The sequence below is a fragment of the Rhea pennata genome, chromosome 3 (genome assembly GCF_028389875.1).
Source record: "Rhea pennata isolate bPtePen1 chromosome 3, bPtePen1.pri, whole genome shotgun sequence".
Lineage (NCBI taxonomy): Eukaryota > Metazoa > Chordata > Aves > Rheiformes > Rheidae > Rhea > Rhea pennata.
Window position 1 is genome coordinate 61,695,301 of NC_084665.1, and position 22,003 is coordinate 61,717,303.

General features: G+C 38.5%; 1 protein-coding gene across 3 annotated transcripts in view; it reads left to right on the forward strand.

Annotated features, from left to right (window-relative positions):
* TULP4 (TUB like protein 4) overlaps positions 1-22,003 on the forward strand; it is a 163,472-nt gene that overhangs the window by 119,717 nt on the left and 21,752 nt on the right. For all 3 annotated transcript variants that reach the window (XM_062572422.1, XM_062572421.1, XM_062572423.1), the window contains exons 6-10: positions 1,887-2,021; positions 5,883-6,049; positions 16,094-16,318; positions 18,669-18,903; positions 19,393-19,537. In XM_062572422.1, the coding sequence (XP_062428406.1) occupies positions 1,887-2,021; positions 5,883-6,049; positions 16,094-16,318; positions 18,669-18,903; positions 19,393-19,537 (907 nt within the window). The remainder of the gene's footprint in view (positions 1-1,886; positions 2,022-5,882; positions 6,050-16,093; positions 16,319-18,668; positions 18,904-19,392; positions 19,538-22,003) is intronic.

Genomic DNA, 22,003 nt, shown 5'->3' on the forward strand with positions numbered 1-22,003 from the left:
TGTTGCTGTGTTCCAGTGTGTGAAATCTGAACTAAGTTAAAGAATAATATAAAGATGATTGTACAATGAAAAATTGAAGCATAATAATTAAAAATGAGTCTGAAGCAGCATCTGAACTATTGAATTCAGGACTCTTGCATTTTTAGGTGTAATTTGGATGCAATCCAAAACTCATCTTTCACAGAATATTTTGTGTGTATGTCAGTATCATAATCATATATTTAAAAATAATGACAGAAGATAATGTGTTCATCTGAAATGTTAGCATCTTTTGAACTAAGATTTGTTTTGGCTTTCAAGTAAATTTGAACATGATGCCACAGCCTCAGTCTTAGTACTGCATGAGATTTATAATCTTAGAAGAAAATGAAGAAATTATTGTAGTCTCTTCAAATTTCCTAGCAAGCTTCTAATGAAGGACAAGGAAACCATTACACTGTTTTTTGTGGCACTTTTGTAATACTGAGACTCCAGCTGTGACATGGTGAAATTTGAGAGTGCATGGAAGAGAATTTAAATGATCCAAACATGCTGAGTTTCTCTGAGTTGAACGGGAGTGGGTGGGCTCATTACAAGCCTGCTTCTAATGAATCCTCAAATATCATGTGTTTTCTTTAGAGCAGATGTAGCATAAACCTCTCAAAGGTGACAAGCCTTTGACTCACACAGATATGTGGGAAGGACTAGGAGTTTGGTGGGTTTTTCTTACCAAGTTATACTTGATGAGAACACGCACACACATACACACACTCACATATGCAGTAATTACTAGACATCTTTCTCTGAAGTGTTTTCTGATCAGTTTTTTCATAAGTTCATGAAGTGATATCACTCTTAGCTGACTCTGTACCTTTCTGATGACTCAAAAGGTACTGGTTGGACTCGAGAACCACTTTTTGGGGGTAGCTCTATCTCCTGTCAAAACTTACAAACAAAAAGAACTAAATAGCAAATTCTATAAATGCTAATATTGGTCATTGTGTACTTGGCACAGAAATGTCAATGAATGCTGAAAAATAAGCCCAGAGGAGCAGAGACCTTTTAGGAATGTTTTTGAAAGCACCTTTGAACTCATCTCTATCTTTGAGTGCACAGAATCCTCTTATGTCGGATGGCATATAATTTTTCATTCTGTTGCCTACTGCTTAACATTTAAAATATAGCAATTTGTGAAAGGCCAGTACGTTCTCTTAGAAGCCCTTAGGATGTCTCTAGTGGCTTAAGAGGAGTACCCAGCACTTGCTCAAGCAGAAAATTTACCTAACAGATAACTTTTAAAGTGGTTATATTATGATACTACTTTTCAACTTGGGGCTCTGGGAAGCCTTCCAAAACACTAATTTTCAATTTGTGAATACTTTTGGGAGTTGACAGTGGAGAAAGATTGAAAAAACACTGCTATATTACATAACAGTATATCCATAAGCCACTTTGGGTATGCTGCTGTTAAAAATGCTTGATGCCTCATTTCAGTTATTTTCTGAAACTTTGCAGTCTTACTTTTGTGTAATTTTAAGTGATCTGTAAACATCGGAAAATTAGAGATCAGTTAGGTAAAGATATTTAATTCCTAAAAGGATATAGAGAATTAGAGCCAAGGAATGCAATGATGCTTTGATTTTTTTGTAATGCTGTTCCAGAGCCACTGCCCCAGGAATAGCAGCAAAGATGAGGTAAGATAACTCGGATTTCACAAAAGCAGAGAAGCTAACTAGTTATACCTGCTTTGCTTTTGTCACTGACACTACAGAAATAACCAAGCAGAGGCAGTTTGAGGCTCAGCGCCATTCCTGATCACAATAGACTAAAGCACAGTGTGTTTTAGCCTAGGTTTAATCTCTTCTGGTAGTTCACTTTTTGCTCAATCCAGAATCTTGTTTTTGCAGATGGACCAGCTGCATATCCAGTCCCGGTGCAGAATACCAAACCACTACTTACTGTCAGCTTCACGTCAGGAGACATTAGTTTAATGAACAATTATGATGACTTATCTCCTACTATCATCCGCTCAGGGTTGAAAGGTACAAAAGACAGATATTTTACCCCCTTCTCCTGCTCTGTTTTTCTTGCATTTTTAATTATGTGTTTATACGTTAATGTTTTCGAGTCTCTCTCTCCTTATCTCTTACCACTCAAAAGAGTTTATCACTAAATTTGTTACCATTATCAGCAGTGACACCTACTGGTGAAAGTGTAGTGCTTGATTAATAGATTTCTTGTATGGGAAAAATATTTAAATACTTGAGATTATAGAGCAAATTGATGTTTGCCTTCCTCAGCTTAAAGCACTAATAAATTTATAGTTTTTTTAGGAATGCTTATGCTACATAATTCTTTGTTTGTATCTTTAATTCACTGTGTCCCTTCCCATACTTTTGGTAACCATGTATGAATCACAATACTGTTTTTAAGTATCTTACAAATTTTAAAAGCTTCCTAGAATTTTTAATTGTAAAGAAGGAAGTTATTGTGAGAGAATAAAAATCCTATTGATTAACTACGATACATCTTGCTAGGTGGTATTCATGTATACATGTAAAATAAGTACTCCATGTGAAATCTTTAATCTATAGCAACAGTTGTACTATTCTTAGCTGTCAAAAAGTCCTTTATTTTGCCAATACTCTCCTTACAACTTATGGCTGTTTGCATGGAGAGAAGTTTTGATTCGCTAAGGCACATAAGCACACACTTCAATTTTAAGTTCCATTGATTCTTTTTCAGCTCTGCAGGTAGATTGGTATTGTATTACATGCAAAAAAAATGTATATATATATATATATAAACTGTAGAGCACAATGTGATATTGTTGATGAAAAGTTACCCTGAGGTTTCTGTTCTATGCCAGCTTCCACTTGTCCCAACACAAGAAGCATGGCTGGCAAAATATAGCATCCTGAGGCAACCCTGTGATCCAGAAAACTTCTTCATCCAGAAAAGGCTCCTTAAAGTTTGGGAAATCTGGAACCACCTTAGAGAAGCTTTTGTGATAGCCATCAAGGGATGTAACTAGTATCTGTAGAATTATAGTGAATAGGGTAGGAAGGAATCTTGAGCTGTCGTCTAGTCTGACATCCTGCTCCAAGACAGGATAATCTAAAATGAATCCATGACTACTCAGTCAGGGCCGGTAGACACAAATCCCCTCTTGTTCTCTGTTCAGAGTTACGTGGCTCTAACTTGCTGATGATGTCCATTTCTCTTTTCCCATTGACTTTTACTAATGGAAGAAAGACTCCTTAATCATGTCACACTCTTCTAGCAAAATATTAATGCATAAGCTACAGTACATTTTTATGGATAATAAACTGGACTGTGTAGTAAGTAAAATAAGAATGGACAACATCTTGCTGGAATGGCAGTGTGCATGAGACAGAGAGAATGGTTATTGAGGTGTCACTGTCTGTTGATTTGAAGCTATCTATTGTACAGTAAGTTTTTAACATACAGATGCTATATAGATGTACACGTTTTCTGTATCTTATCAGAAATGTTGTCAAGCAACTGTCTTTTGATGGTTGTTACCACATGCTAAACACTCAGCTCAGGGTCCCCATGCTCTTTAGCCTATTGGATTTCTACTAAGAGTGAATGGTCTTCGTATTGTGTAGGAATCTTAATTCATGTGTTTTTGTCTGAAATCTGTGAGTGTTGTTTTGTAGTCTCTGCAGAAGATGCCCTTGTCTTACGAACTGATAACACTGCTCAATGAACTTGTAAAGCAGGCTACTGTAAAACTATTTCATACAACACTAATATATTTTTACTTTTCTACTACCTTTGTGTAGGTATTTTAAAAGACTGTCATTTTGCTGGGAATATTCACATTGAATTGATTTAGAACAAACTTTTGCAGTTTGATGAGAATTTGATTGTCCAAACACAAGTTATTCTTTTCATCCAGCTTTAACACTCTTGGATTTTGTTATCGCTTCTAGTGGAGGTCCCAAACTGTTCAGTAGTGTTCTTTCTTTTTCTATACTTTTTTAATTCAGTGATTTGCAATGTGCTGCTGCCTACAAAACTGCTGAGCTGCAGCGCTACAGAACTAGCTACAGCTACTACCTGCATGTTTAGGGTGCTTTATATTAACGGTTTATTGATATACCTGCCTCTAGTGGCTTGCAAGTAATTTTGAGGAATAACTGTGATCCACTGATTCCTTTGCAGACCATTGCCCTAGATGAAACCTCCATCTGATTTTTTATCTCTGTGCTTGCACAGAGACCTAGTTGTCAGCTGAGTGATTTTACTTCAAGGCTCAATAGTCCTTGAAGATACAGAGCGCAGTGCAGCGTGCTGTAGAACCACACTGTCCCAGAGGGGCTACTGCAGGCAACATCTAACCACTCTATGTGTTTGCAGTAATCTAATTCTGGGAATTTTGAGAGAAAGAGAAAACTGCTGGATGCAGTAACCACTCCTCCTCCTCTTGGTATAGGGAACAACTGAGAATTTTATCTGAAGACATTTACCCAAAGGAGATTATTTTTTATTGTTGATGGTTGTGTAGTTAAGCAAGTTACTAAAAGTGGAGTTGATCGGCTTGCCTTATTGATTTTTGATGCATCTATCATCATACTCTCTGGAAAAGATAAATTAAATCCATTTGTAGATTACTTAGAAGGCTGAAGACTAAGAGCAAAAAACAAAAACACAGTGCCTATGAAACAATTACCTTGAGAAACATGCGTCTTGGTCCAATATATACAGAAGCATAATTCTTTTGAGAAATATCATCAGAAAGGCAACAGTTGAAATAATACAAAACTGTTTTAAATTACACATAAAAGTCCCTGACAATGACAAGTTGACAACTTGAAACGACTTTGAGAGCCTTCCTGCCAACTCTCATTTCTCTACTGCTTCTTCATTTGAAGACAGCTTTTCGCCCACAAATGTCTTCAAAAGGTTCTTGGCAGATTGAGCATCCCAGAGCATGAAAGTTTTGTTTTTGCCTTCACTTTGTCTCAGCACAAAATAGCTGTCTTCCACCTCTGGTTTAAGAGTAAAACAGTTTAAAGACTAGCTCAGTATTCCTTGCACATGCAAACCTGCCTCTGAAACAAGCAGAAACACAAAATACTATTTTAGTACTCTTGATGAAGCGTGACAAAGAGCTGAAGGATTTAAGGATTTTAAATTAGCATCCCTGAATTAAGCTGTGGGCGTTCCTCATTATGAGTTGCCTGTAGGAGAAGTAACTGATATGTATATTCATATCTACATAAATGAGAGACTGATCAATCCCTGTGTGCTTCTGGCAAACTCCTGCTAGACTGATGAATAGATTTTCACAAGTGATTTGTCAAAAGAAAGCCTATGACATGGAGGCCATATATATTTATAGTCAAAAATCCAAAAGTCTTTCAAGTTTGACATTGCAGACCTGAGTTATGCTAAAAGTTATGTTCACAGCCAGTGAAAATCCAGGGCATTGTCAGATATGCTGCTTCTACGCACTGTAGGCCTTTACGAACAAATAGTCTTTGCTACCATCTTGGTTAGTAAGATTTATTCATCTGTATGTTTGTTTGATGCCACTTATCTCAAAGGATGTGAGTAGGATCTTTCACATTATTCTTAACATCTATAATAAATTCTTTTACTTAGGTGCAAAATATAGTCTCTGATTTACATTCTAAACTCTCCATAGAGATAGAGAAAATAATGCTGTTAAACACATTATTTGCAATTGACTAAAGAAATCAGAAGAGACATTCCCAGAAGTGCATATGTGCTCATATTTCACCAAAAGTACTGAAGTTTCTAGGTACTTAAGTAACCTTTGAGAGCATGATTTAGGTTCTCAAATCACATAGGTGCATCTGGAAACACTGTTTGTATTGAATCTAATAAATGATTATTATCCTTGATTTCAGATGTGGTGGTACAGTGGTGTACACAGGGAGATTTACTTGCGGTAGCAGGCATGGAAAGGCAAAGTCAGCTAGCTGATCTTGGCAACAGTTCCATGTTGAAAAGTGCACTTGTCAAGTTCTACAACGTGCGGGGGGAACATATCTACACTCTGGAGACACCTGTTCAGGTAAGGCATATTTTTTAAGTCAGTTCTTAATGCTTTACTGACATGTTCTTCCCACAGTAGCTCTTTGGTACAGACCTGCAATACAAAAGGGCTTGCAAAATGTTCTTAATGTATTCTAAGATATGATTTACAGAAAAAATACAATATAAGTAATTACTGTTTGCATTAGTGTAGAAGTCCAAGACTACACCTGATTCTAAGACCCATTCTGCTAGGTGTTGTTCATAGCTAGCATTGTGCATTTTCTCGTACAATGAGGAACAAACAGTCTGTTCCCCCAAACCATTGCACTGTGAAAGCACAAGATAGAAAAAAGAAATTCTATTTTTTGCAGAGAAATTACTTAGGAGCAAAGACTAGATAATTTGCTCAACATTGTAGCAGAAACAAGATTTGGACTGGAATATTCCAAGTCCAGTATCATAACCACAAGATTATTTTTTGTTTTTATGTAGTTTTCTAGTATACAATCATTTTTTCTGATGCAACATATTACTTTTTATGGCATCAGATAGAGAAGGATGGTATTGTCCGTATATGCCAGGCCTCTGAATCAGGAAGTCTTATTTCTGTTCCCACCTTCCACAGAGACTTTCATTGTATCCATGGTCATGTTATTTGACAAGTGAATGTCAATACACAATCTGTGTCCTGCTTAAGAGCATAAAGTGTTTGATAGGTTTTTGCTGATATTTCAGAACAAAGCTGAATGTCACTCTATAGCTTATTCATTTTCTGTAGAAGAGAGATGACTCTGTTTTGATTTCTGACCATTACATAATGAAACTTAATTAATTTATAATGGCCTTGAAATCCAAAAGTGAAGGAAAATGTTACAGATATATTTAATTATGATTAATGATGATACTATTTATTATCATTTCTCTTTCAGTACCCTGATCTGAGATGGACACAAAAGGATGACATAGTAAACAAGCTGCTAAGCTTTTGTGTTTGCTCATATTTAGAACTAACCTGTGCTTATTAATGTTAGCACTTTAATTTAGGTAAATTATTTATTGTTTTGTAATATAAAAATCTAAAAAATAATACATTCTAAAGCCAACCTAAATATATAGAGAGAATCTAATGTTGATTTAGGTATCTAAAGGACTTACCTATACACCTAGCTTTTTTGTCTTAAACATAGCCATCCAAGCAAAGTAGCTTTTACTCTCTGTATCAGTTCTGGCAAAAACGTATTTATGTCAGTGTTGCTTATTTCCTGGACCCGGTAAAAACAAATTACTGTCACCACATTCTGTTTTCACTACTAGACTACAGTATATCCGTATTAGTCTTTTAACCAGTATAACACTCTGGAAAAATCAAAATGTTCTTTGAGCAATTGAAAATGAAGAAGTCTGATTGCCTTAAGATTTACATCTGTGCAGGCTCCTCTCTTACTGCACTCTTCCCACTTTATTCCCAATAACGTCAAATTTTCTTTCACTTAAATACCTTTATTTCCTCCAGTTTTCCTATACCTCTTCAACTTCTTCTCAGATTTTCAGTTCTTCTCCTTTCTCCTCTACTTAATCAGCTCGGAGAAGGTCAGCACATGCTATGGCTGACGTGAGGGCTCATTATTCTGCCATTGTATGAGTGCTTATGGACCAACTGACAGGTCATGCAGAACAGGTAACTGTCAAGGTCATTCTGCAGTATTTCTCATAGTGAAAATATTAATATGAGCCTCTCTCCTTTTTCTGGCTAAACCCTAAACATACAGCTTTCTAATGTCATGGAGATTTCTTCCCCCTTTGACAACCTCAAATGGAATTCGCCAGCAGCTTCATAAGTTGTGAGGGAAGGGGGGACAACTAGTAATTATTAGCAAAATCACTGAGTTTCATTTCCTTAGGAAACAAGGCTAAAAATAACATTCAAGCTGATACATTAACGGAAGAACTATATGTATAAACCTGTCTAAAATTAGAGCTAGCCCTCTTCTCTCCTTAGTTAATGTTTAATTCTCTTCTTGTAGTAGTGCATTTAAATTCTGATTTACTCAGCTGCAGGAGGACGTGAGGAGGTCTCTAAGAAAGGCTTATTTGCTCATGTGTATGTTATGCTTCTGTGTATTTGAATGTTGGTCTAAGAGCATTACCAGCTAAGTAACAGTTATACTAGAACATTGCAAAGCATTTGGTTTACTAACAATATTAGATAGAAATTGTTTTTGCAAAAAAATTGCTAGTAGCTTCTATTATTCTGCTCCAGTGATGCATATCCGAAGATGACAGAGTGAGTCAGTGGTCCTAGTAATTTGTCTGATGATAAATTCATCAGAGTAAATTCATTAATTTTCTTTAAAATGGCAGTCAGCCTTGTAATTGGATTTTATAAAATTCATCACTGATTATTAAAAGCAAATGGAAGAGAATTTTTGCATCCCAAACTCTTTTAGTGAAACTGTTTCTTCTGAAGCACACATATGTGTAACTGGAAAGGTGCATTTATTCTATATAAGTATTGTTCCTAATATAATGGTAAAAAAAAGTAAAGCAACACCGAGCACAGAAAATAGCAGGTTACTGGTGCAAAACTGATTTTCTGTGTGGTCCTCTGTTCCAATCCTTTGATAAAGCAGATGTCTGAAATTTTATTACTAAAATGCACTCAACTGTCAAAGTTTGTGCTATTTATCTATCCAGAGTGTCTTAGTAGGGTTTTCAGGTAAAAATGATTTTTTGACTTATTTTTAACAAAACTTGATCTAAAACTGATGCAGGATTTTGATGCAATTTGACTGGAATGTTACTTAACATAAAGTCACTGCAAACCACAAGGCAGAATAGAATCGGTTACCGCAGTTTACTCATCCTGATGGTTACTTGGCATGGTGTAAAACACCTTCAAGGTATTTTATATGTCACCTTCTCCTCCAGCTTTTGAATGTTTTTGGCATCCTATATATCGTTTGATTAACTCTCTTAAACTCTTTCCATCGGTGTAGGATTTTATGAATCATAAACCTACTTTGTTGACTATAAAATCCTAAACAGGGAAATCACACTTATTTAGAAGTATCCAAATGAGCACAGCAGCTTTGTATGAAAAATAATGTTCATAAGCAGAACAGTAGCATTAGCGTAGTGTAACAATCTTTCTCATTCACAGCCACCTTGAAATTCTACAAAAATATATTTACTGAATACAGTGGAAAGGGCTGAAAAACAGTGGTAGAGACTGAGCAGATCAGGAACTTCTGCTACACAGAATCAAACTTCTTTGAACTCTGAAAGACTAATGAAGAACTTTCTGAAGGGACTTCAGAAAGCCACAACAGACTTTATTTTACTGGGAGCAGTTATATAAAAAGCGGGTCCATATTGTGACTCCAAAGAATCAGTACTGATTAGCTATTATACACAACAAGCATATCTTAAAAGCTGCTGATCAGCTGCTAACTGTCCAAAAAATAATATCAATTTCTGTAAACCTTCTCACCATCCTTCACTTTTGTGTTTACAGACACAAACCTGACCAGCCAAAAATATGCCCAGTTCTGTCAGCTGGCATTTATTTTGTAGTGGTCCAGCTTTTCCAGCATCTAAAAATGCAATAGAAACAACAGGCTGCCCCGCTGGTCATAATTTTTTTTTTTAATTGAAGGTGTATTTATTTCTTACATTATTTGTTAAATCCTCAGCACCTTTCCATGGCACTTTAATCTGAGATGGGAATTAGAACTGGACTCATTCAGGCTCTTTTACAGTCCTTCTAAAATTGATTACTGGAAGTGCTGCAGCCCAATTCTGTCACTTCAGAAGGTCTTGTTTGTTGTGCAGCTGGGTCTTTGTTATATCAACTGTACCTACCGTCACAAAGCTCTCTTCTGAATGGGACAGCTGCTTTGTATCTTCCCATTTGGACTTGAAACAGAGGAGCCTCCTTCAGAATTGCCTGTCTACTGACTTTACCAAATCTGTGAAATTATTCTGCCTGTTGGCTCAGATGTGTTGCTCTTATGTTGTTTCCTTCTCTGGTTTTTATAATGTCTTTCTTATGTGTCCCAGAGAGGATGAAGGTAACAAGAATGTGGACTCAGAGATCCTGATGCTGATCTCATCTATACACCTTTAATCCTTGAGTAAATTTACATTAGCTTATGATTTTATACCACTGTATAGCTGAGGTAAGAACAGATTCAAACCTAAAGTGCAATGAAGAAGAAAGAACCGAGTCCAGTAAGAGACAGAATCGGTTGCGTTAGATGCATATTTCATTGTGGGTAGGCAGAAAAGCTGCAATCACATTTTTCTCAGTGTAATATTCAAAGTGGTGGACCAAAGACTAAGTCTTCATGGGAGAGATTTCTGAGAGTCTTTGGGAACAAATCCCACCTGCCATTGATGTCGGGCAGCAGAAGTCTTCACAGCATTCAAAGGGCTGTTTCTGTGCTATAGAAGTTCCAGCATCTGAGCAGATAAGACCGTTGTAAGTCAGAAACCTGGTAATTGTATAAAATCTATTTTACAAAAGCTTGAGGAGAAGAGTAAAAATTTTAGGTTAAATTCAGATTTAAAGGACTTTGAAAGAAGAGACTGCTTTTTAGGTTACCCAGCATTGCTGACATGCCTTACTCTGTCGTCATTCACTCCACATAGAGCATTCAGGTTTGTTGCATCTGAATTGATGTCACCTTCCATTTGTGTCCTCCGAAACTGGGGATATAACTACAGCTGGGGAAATAGCTAGATGCTATTTAGCTGTTATTGGATGACACCGAAGCTTCAAGCAAAGTTTATTCTCTTACAGAAAGAGCAACAAGAGCAACAATTTAGAATTAGCTAGTGAAGCATTATTTGGGATTAGTAAAAGCCTTGATGTTCTCAGGTTAGAGAGAACCACAGTTAACTCTAACTGCTGCAGAAATGGATCACGACCAGGAATCTTCAGAACTTGTCACGATTGCAAAATGGAGTCTGTCTTTCTACACTTGTCTAGGAAAAGACTCATTCTGTTAAAATCGAATCTCGCAGTTGTACTGAGATCTGAAAAAACCCAGATTTCTGTAGAAAGAGAGAAGATGTAAGAAACAAATCTGCATATTAAAGAGTTTGCTCCATAGAAAATCATAAGGCCCCATCAGTAGAATTTCTAACCACCTGATAGTCTTTATTACTTTTATCCCCACCAACTCTCTTATTACTCTCCACTGTAAATATGAGGAACAAGAGAATGAAGAAGTTAAGTGACTTTGCGACAGTTACTCGTAAGAGCCAGGTGGGCTCTCCAGCCATTGCACCTTCCAGAAAAAAAAAAAAAAAAAAAAAAACGAGGGAAAGACAGAATGTGTATCTATAAAACAGCAGTCTTAAATAAAAGAAAGCAGGCAACATATTCATATATATATATATATATATATACACATACATACACACACACACACGATATATAGTTAGAGTTTTTACTCATGCATATCATTCACTAGATACTGTTTTGTGATTTGGTTATCTCTCCTGAGGGACCAACATCAAAAAATCTCACTTGTTACTGGACGTTCTGCCCTGGAATATCATTTTATGTTTATTTTCATAACCAGTGGGACTTTCAGTCCCAGTAGTCAAGGGATCAGTGCAAACAACAGGCAAACCCTAGGGCTCAAGATTTCTGAGCACAAGGAAAGTATTAAGAAGCATAGCCTGCACTTTGTTTTCATTGACAGTGTACAGGAGATGAAAAATATATAAATTATGTTGTTCTCTTGTAAGAAAGATGGTTGAATGACTTGCAGCAAGGAATGACAAAGCGCTACCTTGAGAATCCAGTTCTGCATGTTTTTCTAAGAGGAGTACACATCTCAGGCAGGGCGTACAAAATTAAGTAGGCAATCTGACTTTCAAGCCCACCCTAGGTAAAACAAAAAAAGGCTAAAGGCCCTAGGAATGATTTTTGAGATGTGTTTATAGTCAGTATTTCTCCTGATAAAATATCTTATTTTTGGCCCTTAAGAAATTGCTTTTAATATATAATGGTCAGAGAACTGAATCCTTTCTGTGTTTGTATAGTAGTAGTTCAGTTTGGCCTCCGCGTTTGCATTTAAACCCTGGAACTCATTTATTCATTTACAGTTTGTTGTGAGATCTTTCAAAATCTAATAGGATTTTATTTGGAAAATGAGATTAGAGGTCACAGAATTTGTAGCTGCGTTTCCTTGTTCCTAGTAGAAAAAATCAAGTGTACAAATATGAAAAATAGAATTCTGTCTTCTGTGCTAGAATCTGCTTGTTCATTTTTTTAGCGAGTGCAGTATAATGTAGGTAAAGCTTATGGGGTATCGAAAGCTTCTTTCCTGCCTTCTTTTTTGCTAAAATCATACAAAATAAGTGGATTGCTTTATGAGGAGCATTACTTTTGCATTGGGCATTGCAGGTCAATTGTTTTTCCTCAGCAGAGCTTGGAAGGAGCACTGAGCGAGCTCGTAACTGGCTTGCTGCAGTGTATGATCCATATCCTTGTATTTCAAGGGGAAGAGTAGGAAGGACAGTTATTGAGAAATATTACTGGAGCAGTATGTTTAAAGGTCAGGTCAGATCTGGCATTTGGGTGATCTTTTATTTCCCCCAAGCCTATAATGTTGAACTAATTTTCCCTGAACCTCATTTTAAATCCTGGCCCTTCACTGTGAATGAAGTGTTGCTGGACACAACACTTGGTGGAAGAGCACTACGGAATTGACCATGCCGTAGAAATGCTGCCCTGGAAAAACTGCCAGCAAGGCATCTCTGGCGAATCAGCAAGCAAATACAAACCGACACAGCACAAGCGCTGTTCGCCGAGATTGGGAATGTTGCGATTAAAATGCGTGAGGTGTGCGCGGAGAGCATTGCAAGCCATTTTATCTGATAGGGAGACTAAATACACAAATGGAATCTGTGATCTACAAACAGTACATCACTGTTCACTAGCTGTTATGTTGTGTGTGTATTTAAATGTGTACCCGCTCACATGTGTAATTGTTTACATAAAATACACAAACAGAGTGTAAGGGAGGCAAACATAGAAAAGCTAGAAAATGGCTGAATTAAAGTTGCGTGTTGGGAAGCTGAGATGAAATCGTTCAGTGAGGCAGTGTCTTGTGACTTCTGACTTTTTACTCTTCTTCAGTCCCACAGTGCTTTATTGCCAGAGGCCCCATCCTGCATTTCAAAGCTTCTCAAAAACCTGTTTCTAAGGGATGTGTTTAAGATGCAAAGTTTATTGCACTGGTACTGTCTACATCCCTACTCTTCTCAACCTGCAGCAGTTACCTGTGGACAAAAATGGTTTTATTTAGCTCAATTAAATGGATGAGCAGTGGGCTATCTGAATGTGGTATAATGGGTTATAATGTTGGAATATTAGAATTAATAATCTCTTCTGGCGTTAAACTCTGCAGTAAACAAAACATTTTGGTGCTGAGCCACACATTTGTTTATTCCTTCACCTTCTTTATAGGTATGCTTTAGTTGAGGCAGTGGGAACAGAAGGAGGTAGTGTGGAACCACAGTGATCACACAGACAGCTCTGCTTATGCTGTAGTTCACTCCTTAAGGCAGTCAGGGTCATGACTACTTGTGCTTTTCGTAGGCTGTCATATAGTATGGCAGCGCCTAACCTTTGTCAATGCCTTTTCAGTTCTGTTTCTTTTTTTATTCTTTCTTTATCAGTAGTATGAACTGTCTCATTGCTCTCAGACAGTATGAGGGTTAAGCCATGCTCTTGGGCCGTGAAGACTGTATTGTGCTCCCTCGTCAAATCCCCAATAAGCACTTCAAGTCTACTCTGTAAACTTACTGCACAAGAGTTTTCTAATTTATACATACTTTGAGTGTGTAAAATTAAGTCAGACTCAGGACTGGCTGAAACTGTCCCCAGATGTAGTTATAACAAGCTATGCAATAATTGTTGATGGTACATGATGGATTTCTCAGTTCTTTTGAAGTTCTCCACAACAAAATGCCTTTAGCAATTACTGTGAAAATCGTAATGTTCACATGTTGCTGCTTTCCATTTGCATATCAGTCAGCCTGAAGGTTTTTACCTCCATGGAAGAGTGTGTGTGTGTGTGTGTGTGTGTTGCCTGGATGTAATGAAAAAGAACCTTCCTCATTCCTCCCACTTTAAAACCAATATTTTTCTTGAAACTTAGATTAGGATAAGACGACATAGCAGAGAAATTTTTTTTCTGAGAAAGTTATTTCATCCTATCTTTTATCTTGATGATAGACATTGATCTAGTGTCATGCAGCTGCATTTTCCTTTATATCATTCACATAAAAATGTCTTGTTGCATTTTCGTGTCTTTAAACTTTTTGAACTTGTAATTGAAGGGAAAGCTTTTTTACCAGGATTTGTTAGTAACTTCTAGACTGATCTAACCCAGGTATGTGGGTACCAGGCTATACCAGAAAGGAGTGGGTAAAGATTACTGATGGTGTGTTGACCTTTATCTTCTGTATGGTGAATTCTTGATTGGTGCGTCTTGTGAAAGATTCAGGCATTTCAAAGTGATCTGACCTTTCAGTAATATGGACCATAATATCGCTAAAGAATGCTTTTGCTTAAAGTTTTGGGTGTCAAGGATTGTGAAAAGAAGGGAGCACTTCACAGGAAGGAGTAAACATTTGGTAGTACAGCCTGTTGCACAATGTTCTTCATGGAATAAGAGTTTCTTTATTACCCTATGCTGTTTGTTTATATAGAAATAGCAGCTATGGGATTGATATTCCATACTCTGTGCGTATATATACAAATATGTATACACAGAAAGCAAGAGATGACAGGCTAATGCAGCTAACATTGATGAAGGGCAAAAGTACATAGTGATAGAGCTATAAGAGGTGGCAACATATAGGTGCTTTGCATAAAAAATAGGCAAGGAGAAAATAGGAAGAGAGTTTAGAGAGCTCCTTGCAAGCACAAGGAGCTGTCTGGAATAAAGCTAAAAAATGTTTGTGTAACAGTTTTACTCATGAGGATCAACTTACACTCTGAAGCTTGAATTTACCCTTATCTTAGCATGCATAGCCCTTAAAGTTGGTATTTATAAAAGTATCCAGTCTATTCGGTTTTTAATCAGGCTGTTATTTGATGCCTGCAACAGAGGGGCAAATGATAACGCTGTCAGGAAAGTCATTCCTGTTAATTGCTCTGAATTGGTGCGCCACTCACTATTATCATGTGAACTCTTAATATTCATGCAGCATGGTCTAATGTGCAAAGGAGGGCCTTTGAGCTGTTTTTTTTTGCTCTCTGAAAATATTCAAAACCCGCCTGGATGTGATTCTGTGTAACATGCTCTAGGTGACCCTTGTTGAGCAGGAGGATTGGACTAGATGATCTCCGGAGGTGCCTTCCAACCTCTGTGCCATATTGCTCAGAGTTCTAACACTTACTACCAGTCACTTCTGACTCTTTGTTTTTGTGTTTATTGTTGTGAATTTCTGCATTTATGACTGTAGAGAAACAGAGGACTGAAACGGTGTTCTTCATTTTGTTCATGCTGGTCCTTTAAGATTCACTTCCTCTGAGAATGTTTCAAAAAAGATACTGTGCAGTGGAAGACTTAGGCTGGGACTGCGGACAGAGAGCCAATTGGATTTTGTCCACTGGTTCACTAAGTGACACTGGGAGAATAATTTAACTTTTCATTTGTAAAATGTGAGCCCTTAGTGGGGGATTAAAATTGATTAAATGAATAAATAATCTAAGCTGGGCATCAAAAGATTCTACTCTTTAACGTTATGTGACTTCAAAGTCACTTATCCTCATAGTGCTTCATTTCCCCCATATAGGTAATGAATTCAAGAAACAACTACTTGTGTAAAGAACTTTAAAACTGATGGGTAAAAAGTATTGCATAAACATCAACTGCTGTTTATTGATAATTTCAGAGGTTCACATTTCTCTCCATTCCTTGTGGGTAATAGCATGCTCTTTTACATTTCTAGAAGACTTAGGGTGACGTAATTGATGCTGAATTCATATGCTATACAATTGAATGGAAGAAGGTACATGCTCTTTTACAGTTATGTCTTCTTCCTCTTCCTGCAGCGTCCTATCATCTCAATCTGTTGGGGTCACAGGGACTCACGCCTGCTGATGGCTTCTGGACCTGCACTGTATGTTGTCAGAGTAGAGCACAGGGTCTCCAGTCTGCAGCTTCTGTGCCAGCAGACTATCGCTAGCTGTCTGCGGGATGACAAGGATATCAGCAAACTGACCCTGCCTCCTCGGCTGTGCTCATACCTCACCACTGCCTTTATACCAACAATCAAGGTAAAAGGAAACAAAGTGTGCGGGTTGGTTTCCTTGATTTTTCCCCATGCTGCTCCTAAATGACAATGGATAAAATCTAATAAATGAGGTTAGAAGAGCTTTATTAAGGGTCCCTCCTGTTCTCATCAAGAGCCCAGCATACTACCTGCTGATTCCCAGATAGGAAAGAAGAATAAGAAAGATGCACTCTGTTGGGGGGGAAAATGGATTTATTTGATGCCTATTAAAACTGAAAAGAAAGCTAGAAAATCCTGATCTGCATTCTTTTGTGGGGATGATCTGTCCAAGAACATCCCAAGGATAAAATACACTTGTGAATCATGAGGGTTTCTGAAGAAGGTTGTGCTGATGGTAATATTGTGTCACGGTAAAACTATTGCTTCTCTACTTGTTACGTGAGTCCTTATACTGCCAGGGTAGTTACGCTTAAGAACTATGACTGCTAAAGTTACTGCCCAAGTATTTTTACCAATACTCAGTTCTGCTAGTCTCACTGCTTCAGCAGTGCTATGGAGAAATGAATCAGATACTGTGCCTTTGCCTGTACCACTAGTATAGCTGCTTGCAGAGCCATCTGCTCACCCCCCTTGTGTTTTTGCCTCCGGTCACATCTCAGGATTTCAGAACTTTTTTATCATGGGCCAGAATCAGAGCACTAGCTAGTAAATGCCCTACTCTCCATGTTTTTTTGTGTTAAGTATTTTTTGTGTATATATTACAATATTCTCTTGAGCCAGTTTCGGTTCCTTGTCAAAACATTATAAATCTGGAGAAACTGATTTGAAATCTGTGGAGTTGGCCCAGCTTAAATGAGGGAAATTATGCCCATAATATAATGATCCAACTCAGTTACATTTGGGTATAGCTAAACAGTAAATTTATGCAAGTAAGAAGCATTTTATTTGCCAGAGAGGAATAAATGCCTGTTGTAACCATAACTCCTCAATCTCCAAAGGTACAGTGTGTAATAGACCAGTGATTCTCAAATTTTTTAGCATGTCTCCTTTTCCCCAGGATGCTTTCCATGTTGTTCCAGGCCCTCCCTTCCTGCTCCCTCCTCTTCAGCCCTCTCTAGTTTCCATGCTGCTCGCTAGGCTGTTGTGGAGGACAAGGAGAGGAGGTTGCCTCTGTGGAGCCGGGGGAGCAGGGTGAGGGATCCTGGTAGGGAAGAAGGAAGCAGTTGGCTCTAGTAGGTGCTGACTGAGAGGTCAAAGCCAGGAAGGACATCGGGGGACAGAGGGATATAGGATTATATCCTTTCTGACAGCCACTCTATCCCCTCCCAGAGGGGATGCTGGGCTGGGAAGCAGTTGCTGGGGCAAAGGTGGGGTTTCCAGAAGCTGCGTGTCCCTGCTGTTTCATGGGCATTTCTAGAGCCTTCTCAGCACAGCTTCGTACTTTATCCTGGCTCTGCCCCAGCCACCTATGCCCACCCATATCTGCTATGCCTCCAGTGCCTGGCAAAGCACTCTTTTTTTTCCCTGAATATATTTCTTTTCCCTCTCCAGCTTGAGGAGCAGTCCAGCTGCATTATACATCACTACTTATCTCGTATCTGTCTTTCCAGGTTAAGAAGACATCTTTTTTTCCATACCTTTTTTTTGCCTCTGCATTTTCATCTTGAAAGAAACTGTGTTGAGTTGTACATATTAATAGTATTTGTGTTATATAGGCTATATTGTGCTAAACAAAAGCATTCTACCTGCTTTAGGACTATGCTGTGCATGGATTAATACAGCCTGCTGAGATGCAGGGCAAAGTAACCCACACTGAGTTTTGTGCTCATATTTCTCTGCACTACACTTCACTGGGCCTGGCAGTGCAGATATGCTCTCAGCACGGGTGGCTCATGCCTTAGAAGTGGATGGGGTGGGTGCAATCTTTTTTCAGAGCTTTCTTCATCATCACATAGTGGCATAGCATGCACCAGTGCTGGCCAGGACTCGGAGCATGAGTGGCAAAGTTCACTAGAGAGGGCAACAGGAAGCAATTGATATACTGGGACTTGGACTTGACCACGTTAATTAAAACAGAAGTCTGCGATAGACGCGGGACTTGAATACAGATTTCTTGCCTAACTCAGTGCTCTGACTGCAAGTCCAACCTTCCTCTCTGATGTAGCTCTTTTTATTATTCTATGTACAGCTGCTTTTGATCTAACTAAATAAAATACAGCTATTGTCCCTTGCATGTGAATCAACTTACACAGTAACCTGCACTAATCCTGACCTGTTAAATTAGAGCTGGATTCAAATTCAGTTAATTGGGTTGGGATTAAGTAACCACAGGGAAAAAAAAAAAAACAGTAACCTGTAGGAAACTTTCTTTTTCCTTCCTTCATTCAATTAAGCCTCCTATCCCAGACCCAAACAATATGAGAGATTTTGTCAGCTACCCAACAGCTGGCAACGAACGGCTTCACTGCACTATGAAGCGGACGGAGGATGATCCGGAGGTCGGCGGTCCATGTTATACGCTGTACTTGGAATACCTTGGGGGGTTGGTGCCTATCCTGAAAGGACGTCGTATCAGCAAGTTGCGGCCAGAGTTTGTCATTATGGATCCTAAAACAGATGGAAAAGCAGGTAGAAATGAATTGTAGCTCTGTATAAAAGATGATGTAGAATTACTCTAGATGTTAAGTCTCACTGAGTTACTGAAAATCTCCATGTGCAACATGGAAGATGGCATCTGAAATGATTTTTCTGATGCGAAAAGCTCTTCAGCATAACCTAGGTTCAAGCCTCTGAAATTATACCACACTGTCTTCTGTTTCACGAAAGGGAACTTCTTGTATTCTGACTGGTGGGGAATAGATTGCTAATTTGCAGAAAATACTCTTTAATGTCAATTTTGAAGCCACTTGAATGCTCTTCACCCCACTGAATGCTGTTCACTTCAGTTCAGATTAATGGAAATTTTGAGTTTGTACTAGGCAGGGTAAAGAACAGTTAATTACCTCTGCACAATTTTATCTCAGCTACTGCCGCTGGATCAGGTTTATGCTTCTGATGACTGTAGTTGGGTCAGTTTTCTGAAGCAGCACTTATATTTTTTGGGGCCTGTCTTGATAGATGAAATCTATGGAAACAGCTTGATTTCCACTGTGATTGACAGCTGCAACTGCTCTGACTCCAGCGATATCGAACTGAGTGATGACTGGGCAGCAAAGAAATCTCCCAAAATCAGCCGAGCTAGCAAATCACCAAAACTCCCCAGGTAATCATTTCTTGGAGATTTCTTCTTTTTCATGGGTTTTCTTCTTTTCTTTTCTCTTTTTCTTTCTTGCCTTCTTTTCCTTTTTTTTTTCCCTTTTTAAACAGTGTCTTGACACCTCATGAAATTAAAAGCAAACTTCTATAGACAGTAATTTACCTGAGCAAGCTGCACATTTTCAGGAGGTTGGCCTTTTTCCCCTGAGAGGAGCAATGGAGACTTTCTGAAGCCTTTAAAATCCTCTTCTGTATTTAGCTGCAGCAATAACGTAGGCAAAGTCCCAGGTTTGGTCCATCTCTTATGGCAGTTTATCAACCCTGAGTAAATTAAGTGCATGGTCCACGAAAACCAAGAAACATTATTTGTATGAGATTCTGTAGTTCAGTCTTTGGTCTGCCGTCTCTCCTCTCCTAGTTACATACCGAAGGGTATGCAGTCTTTTTGATCTCAAAGTATAAGTCAGAAAAAACAGTATCTGTTCTGTAATGAAAGGGTCAAATTTAAAGCAGTTTGGTTTTGAGTTGTTTTGTTTGTATAATTAGCAAAATAATTGTGTTTCAACTGAAATTTTATGATCCTGCCAATTCAATTCTACAGCAGTGTCCAAACATGCTTTGATGAGCGGTGCAGAGGATGAAATAATAAGTATAATATTATATTGAGCATTACGTGCTGGTTTGTTGCTTGTAGAGCGTTAGTACCTATCTCATAGCCCTTTGGTGTATCTCATACCTATACCTCATAGCCCCAGCCCTGTGACTGGGGTTTTCAGTGTTCTTGGTGCTGTGCAGACAGGATTGCCTTAACTGAAGTGTCATTTAGAGAGGAAGTGCTTCTGTTTTGGTTTTGTTGTGTATAAGGTCGTGCAGTATAAAAGTGCAGATATACAGGAGAGAACTATTTCCTCTTTTTTAATTTTGGCATTAGGAGTCTGATCTGCTAGAGGCTGCCAGATCTGGTGGATTTCGGGACACGTGAGATTTCTCCTCTCCAACCTGCTAGAGCAGTCTTTGATGTCCACCGAGACCAGGAGCTGCTTCCATCCCAATCTGCTAGATGCAGCTGCTGCAGTTCCCTTTTCTAGGTCCATCCAGGAATGAGATTGAGGAACTGTTCCCAGTAGGTTCACACAGAAAATGCAACACAAGCACAATCTGCCACACATGTCAACACAGAAAGAGATCAGTGTCTTTACTGACAGCCATGTAAACACTCCGTGAATAGGAACAGTACAGATAGCTTAATCCTATGCTCTTGCTCTGGCTCATCGGGATTGAATTTTGCTAGTAGAATATGAGCATGCACACCGTATCTCTCCATCAGCTGATCTTAAACACTAAAGCTGTCCACTAGCTGGCCACCGTCTCCTGGTTAGAGCTCTCTAGTTGACTGCCCCCAGACCTACAGGCTGGACCCTTCAGGCTCGTGGTCCCACTCTAGCTGCTGGCGCTCAGACTTCTTATCAAACTTATCACCTAGGTCAACCTGAAGTTTGCTAGCATACACAGAGAACATAGCCACACAAAACGTAGCTGTGAATATAGTTTAATATACTAAGAAGGTGAGAGCATACCCACACAGAAATTAGTTATGGATGGAATTTAATGAAAAAGTGGGATAGGCTGTACTGATCAAGTGTAGGGCACAGACAGACCAGCATACTGGCTAGCCCTCATATCCTCTTTTTTCTGTATTTCCCCTCTCTTTCTCCATGTTTGGCCCTCCCCTTAAACATCCCATAAAAAGTTCTGCAAATTCCCACAATCCCCATAAAACACCCCTTAATAAGTATTACAGAAATCTCAGAATTCTCTTTCCCTTGCATCCTGTACTAAGTCCTACACACCTTTAGGCAATAACTCCTTTAGTCTGTAAAGTATTCAGGGGAGAGAGTTTCTTTAGCTAACTCATCCTGGGAGATTTTGCACTAGGGACAATGTTTTAATTATCCTCATTTGGCAGTCTTAGGAGTAGCTGAGTGCTCTGTTTTCACTGTTTAGGTTGTTAGGGTCCTTCTCGCATTGTTCCTCTGGTCTTTATGTTTAACGTGATTAGCCTTTAATGAGATAACCTAATGTTCTCCCACTTAATAGTAAAGCCAGAGAGGATGACACAATCTTCTCACTTGGTATAGCATTTTTGTAGTCTATTTTAGCATTTTCTATCCTACCTCATAGAAGGACTGCAGTTCTGCAGCAGCAGATCTAGTCTTGCTATGATGCACGTCTTAGAGGCTTACAGATCTAAGCAGATGCATTTCTTCTGAGTTTCCTGTGTCTGTTGTTTCTTGGTCAGCTCACAACATCCTAAATACATTTAGTGTAGTAAACCAAAAGTAATGATAGTTACACTTGTGAATGACGGTCTAGGTGATATGGCGTGGTATTTTCTTTCTGTTGGAAAAAACAAATTCACTTTGCAGTCTTCAGGGATAGTGACGACATGTTCTTAGCAGCTCTCTGAAGCCTT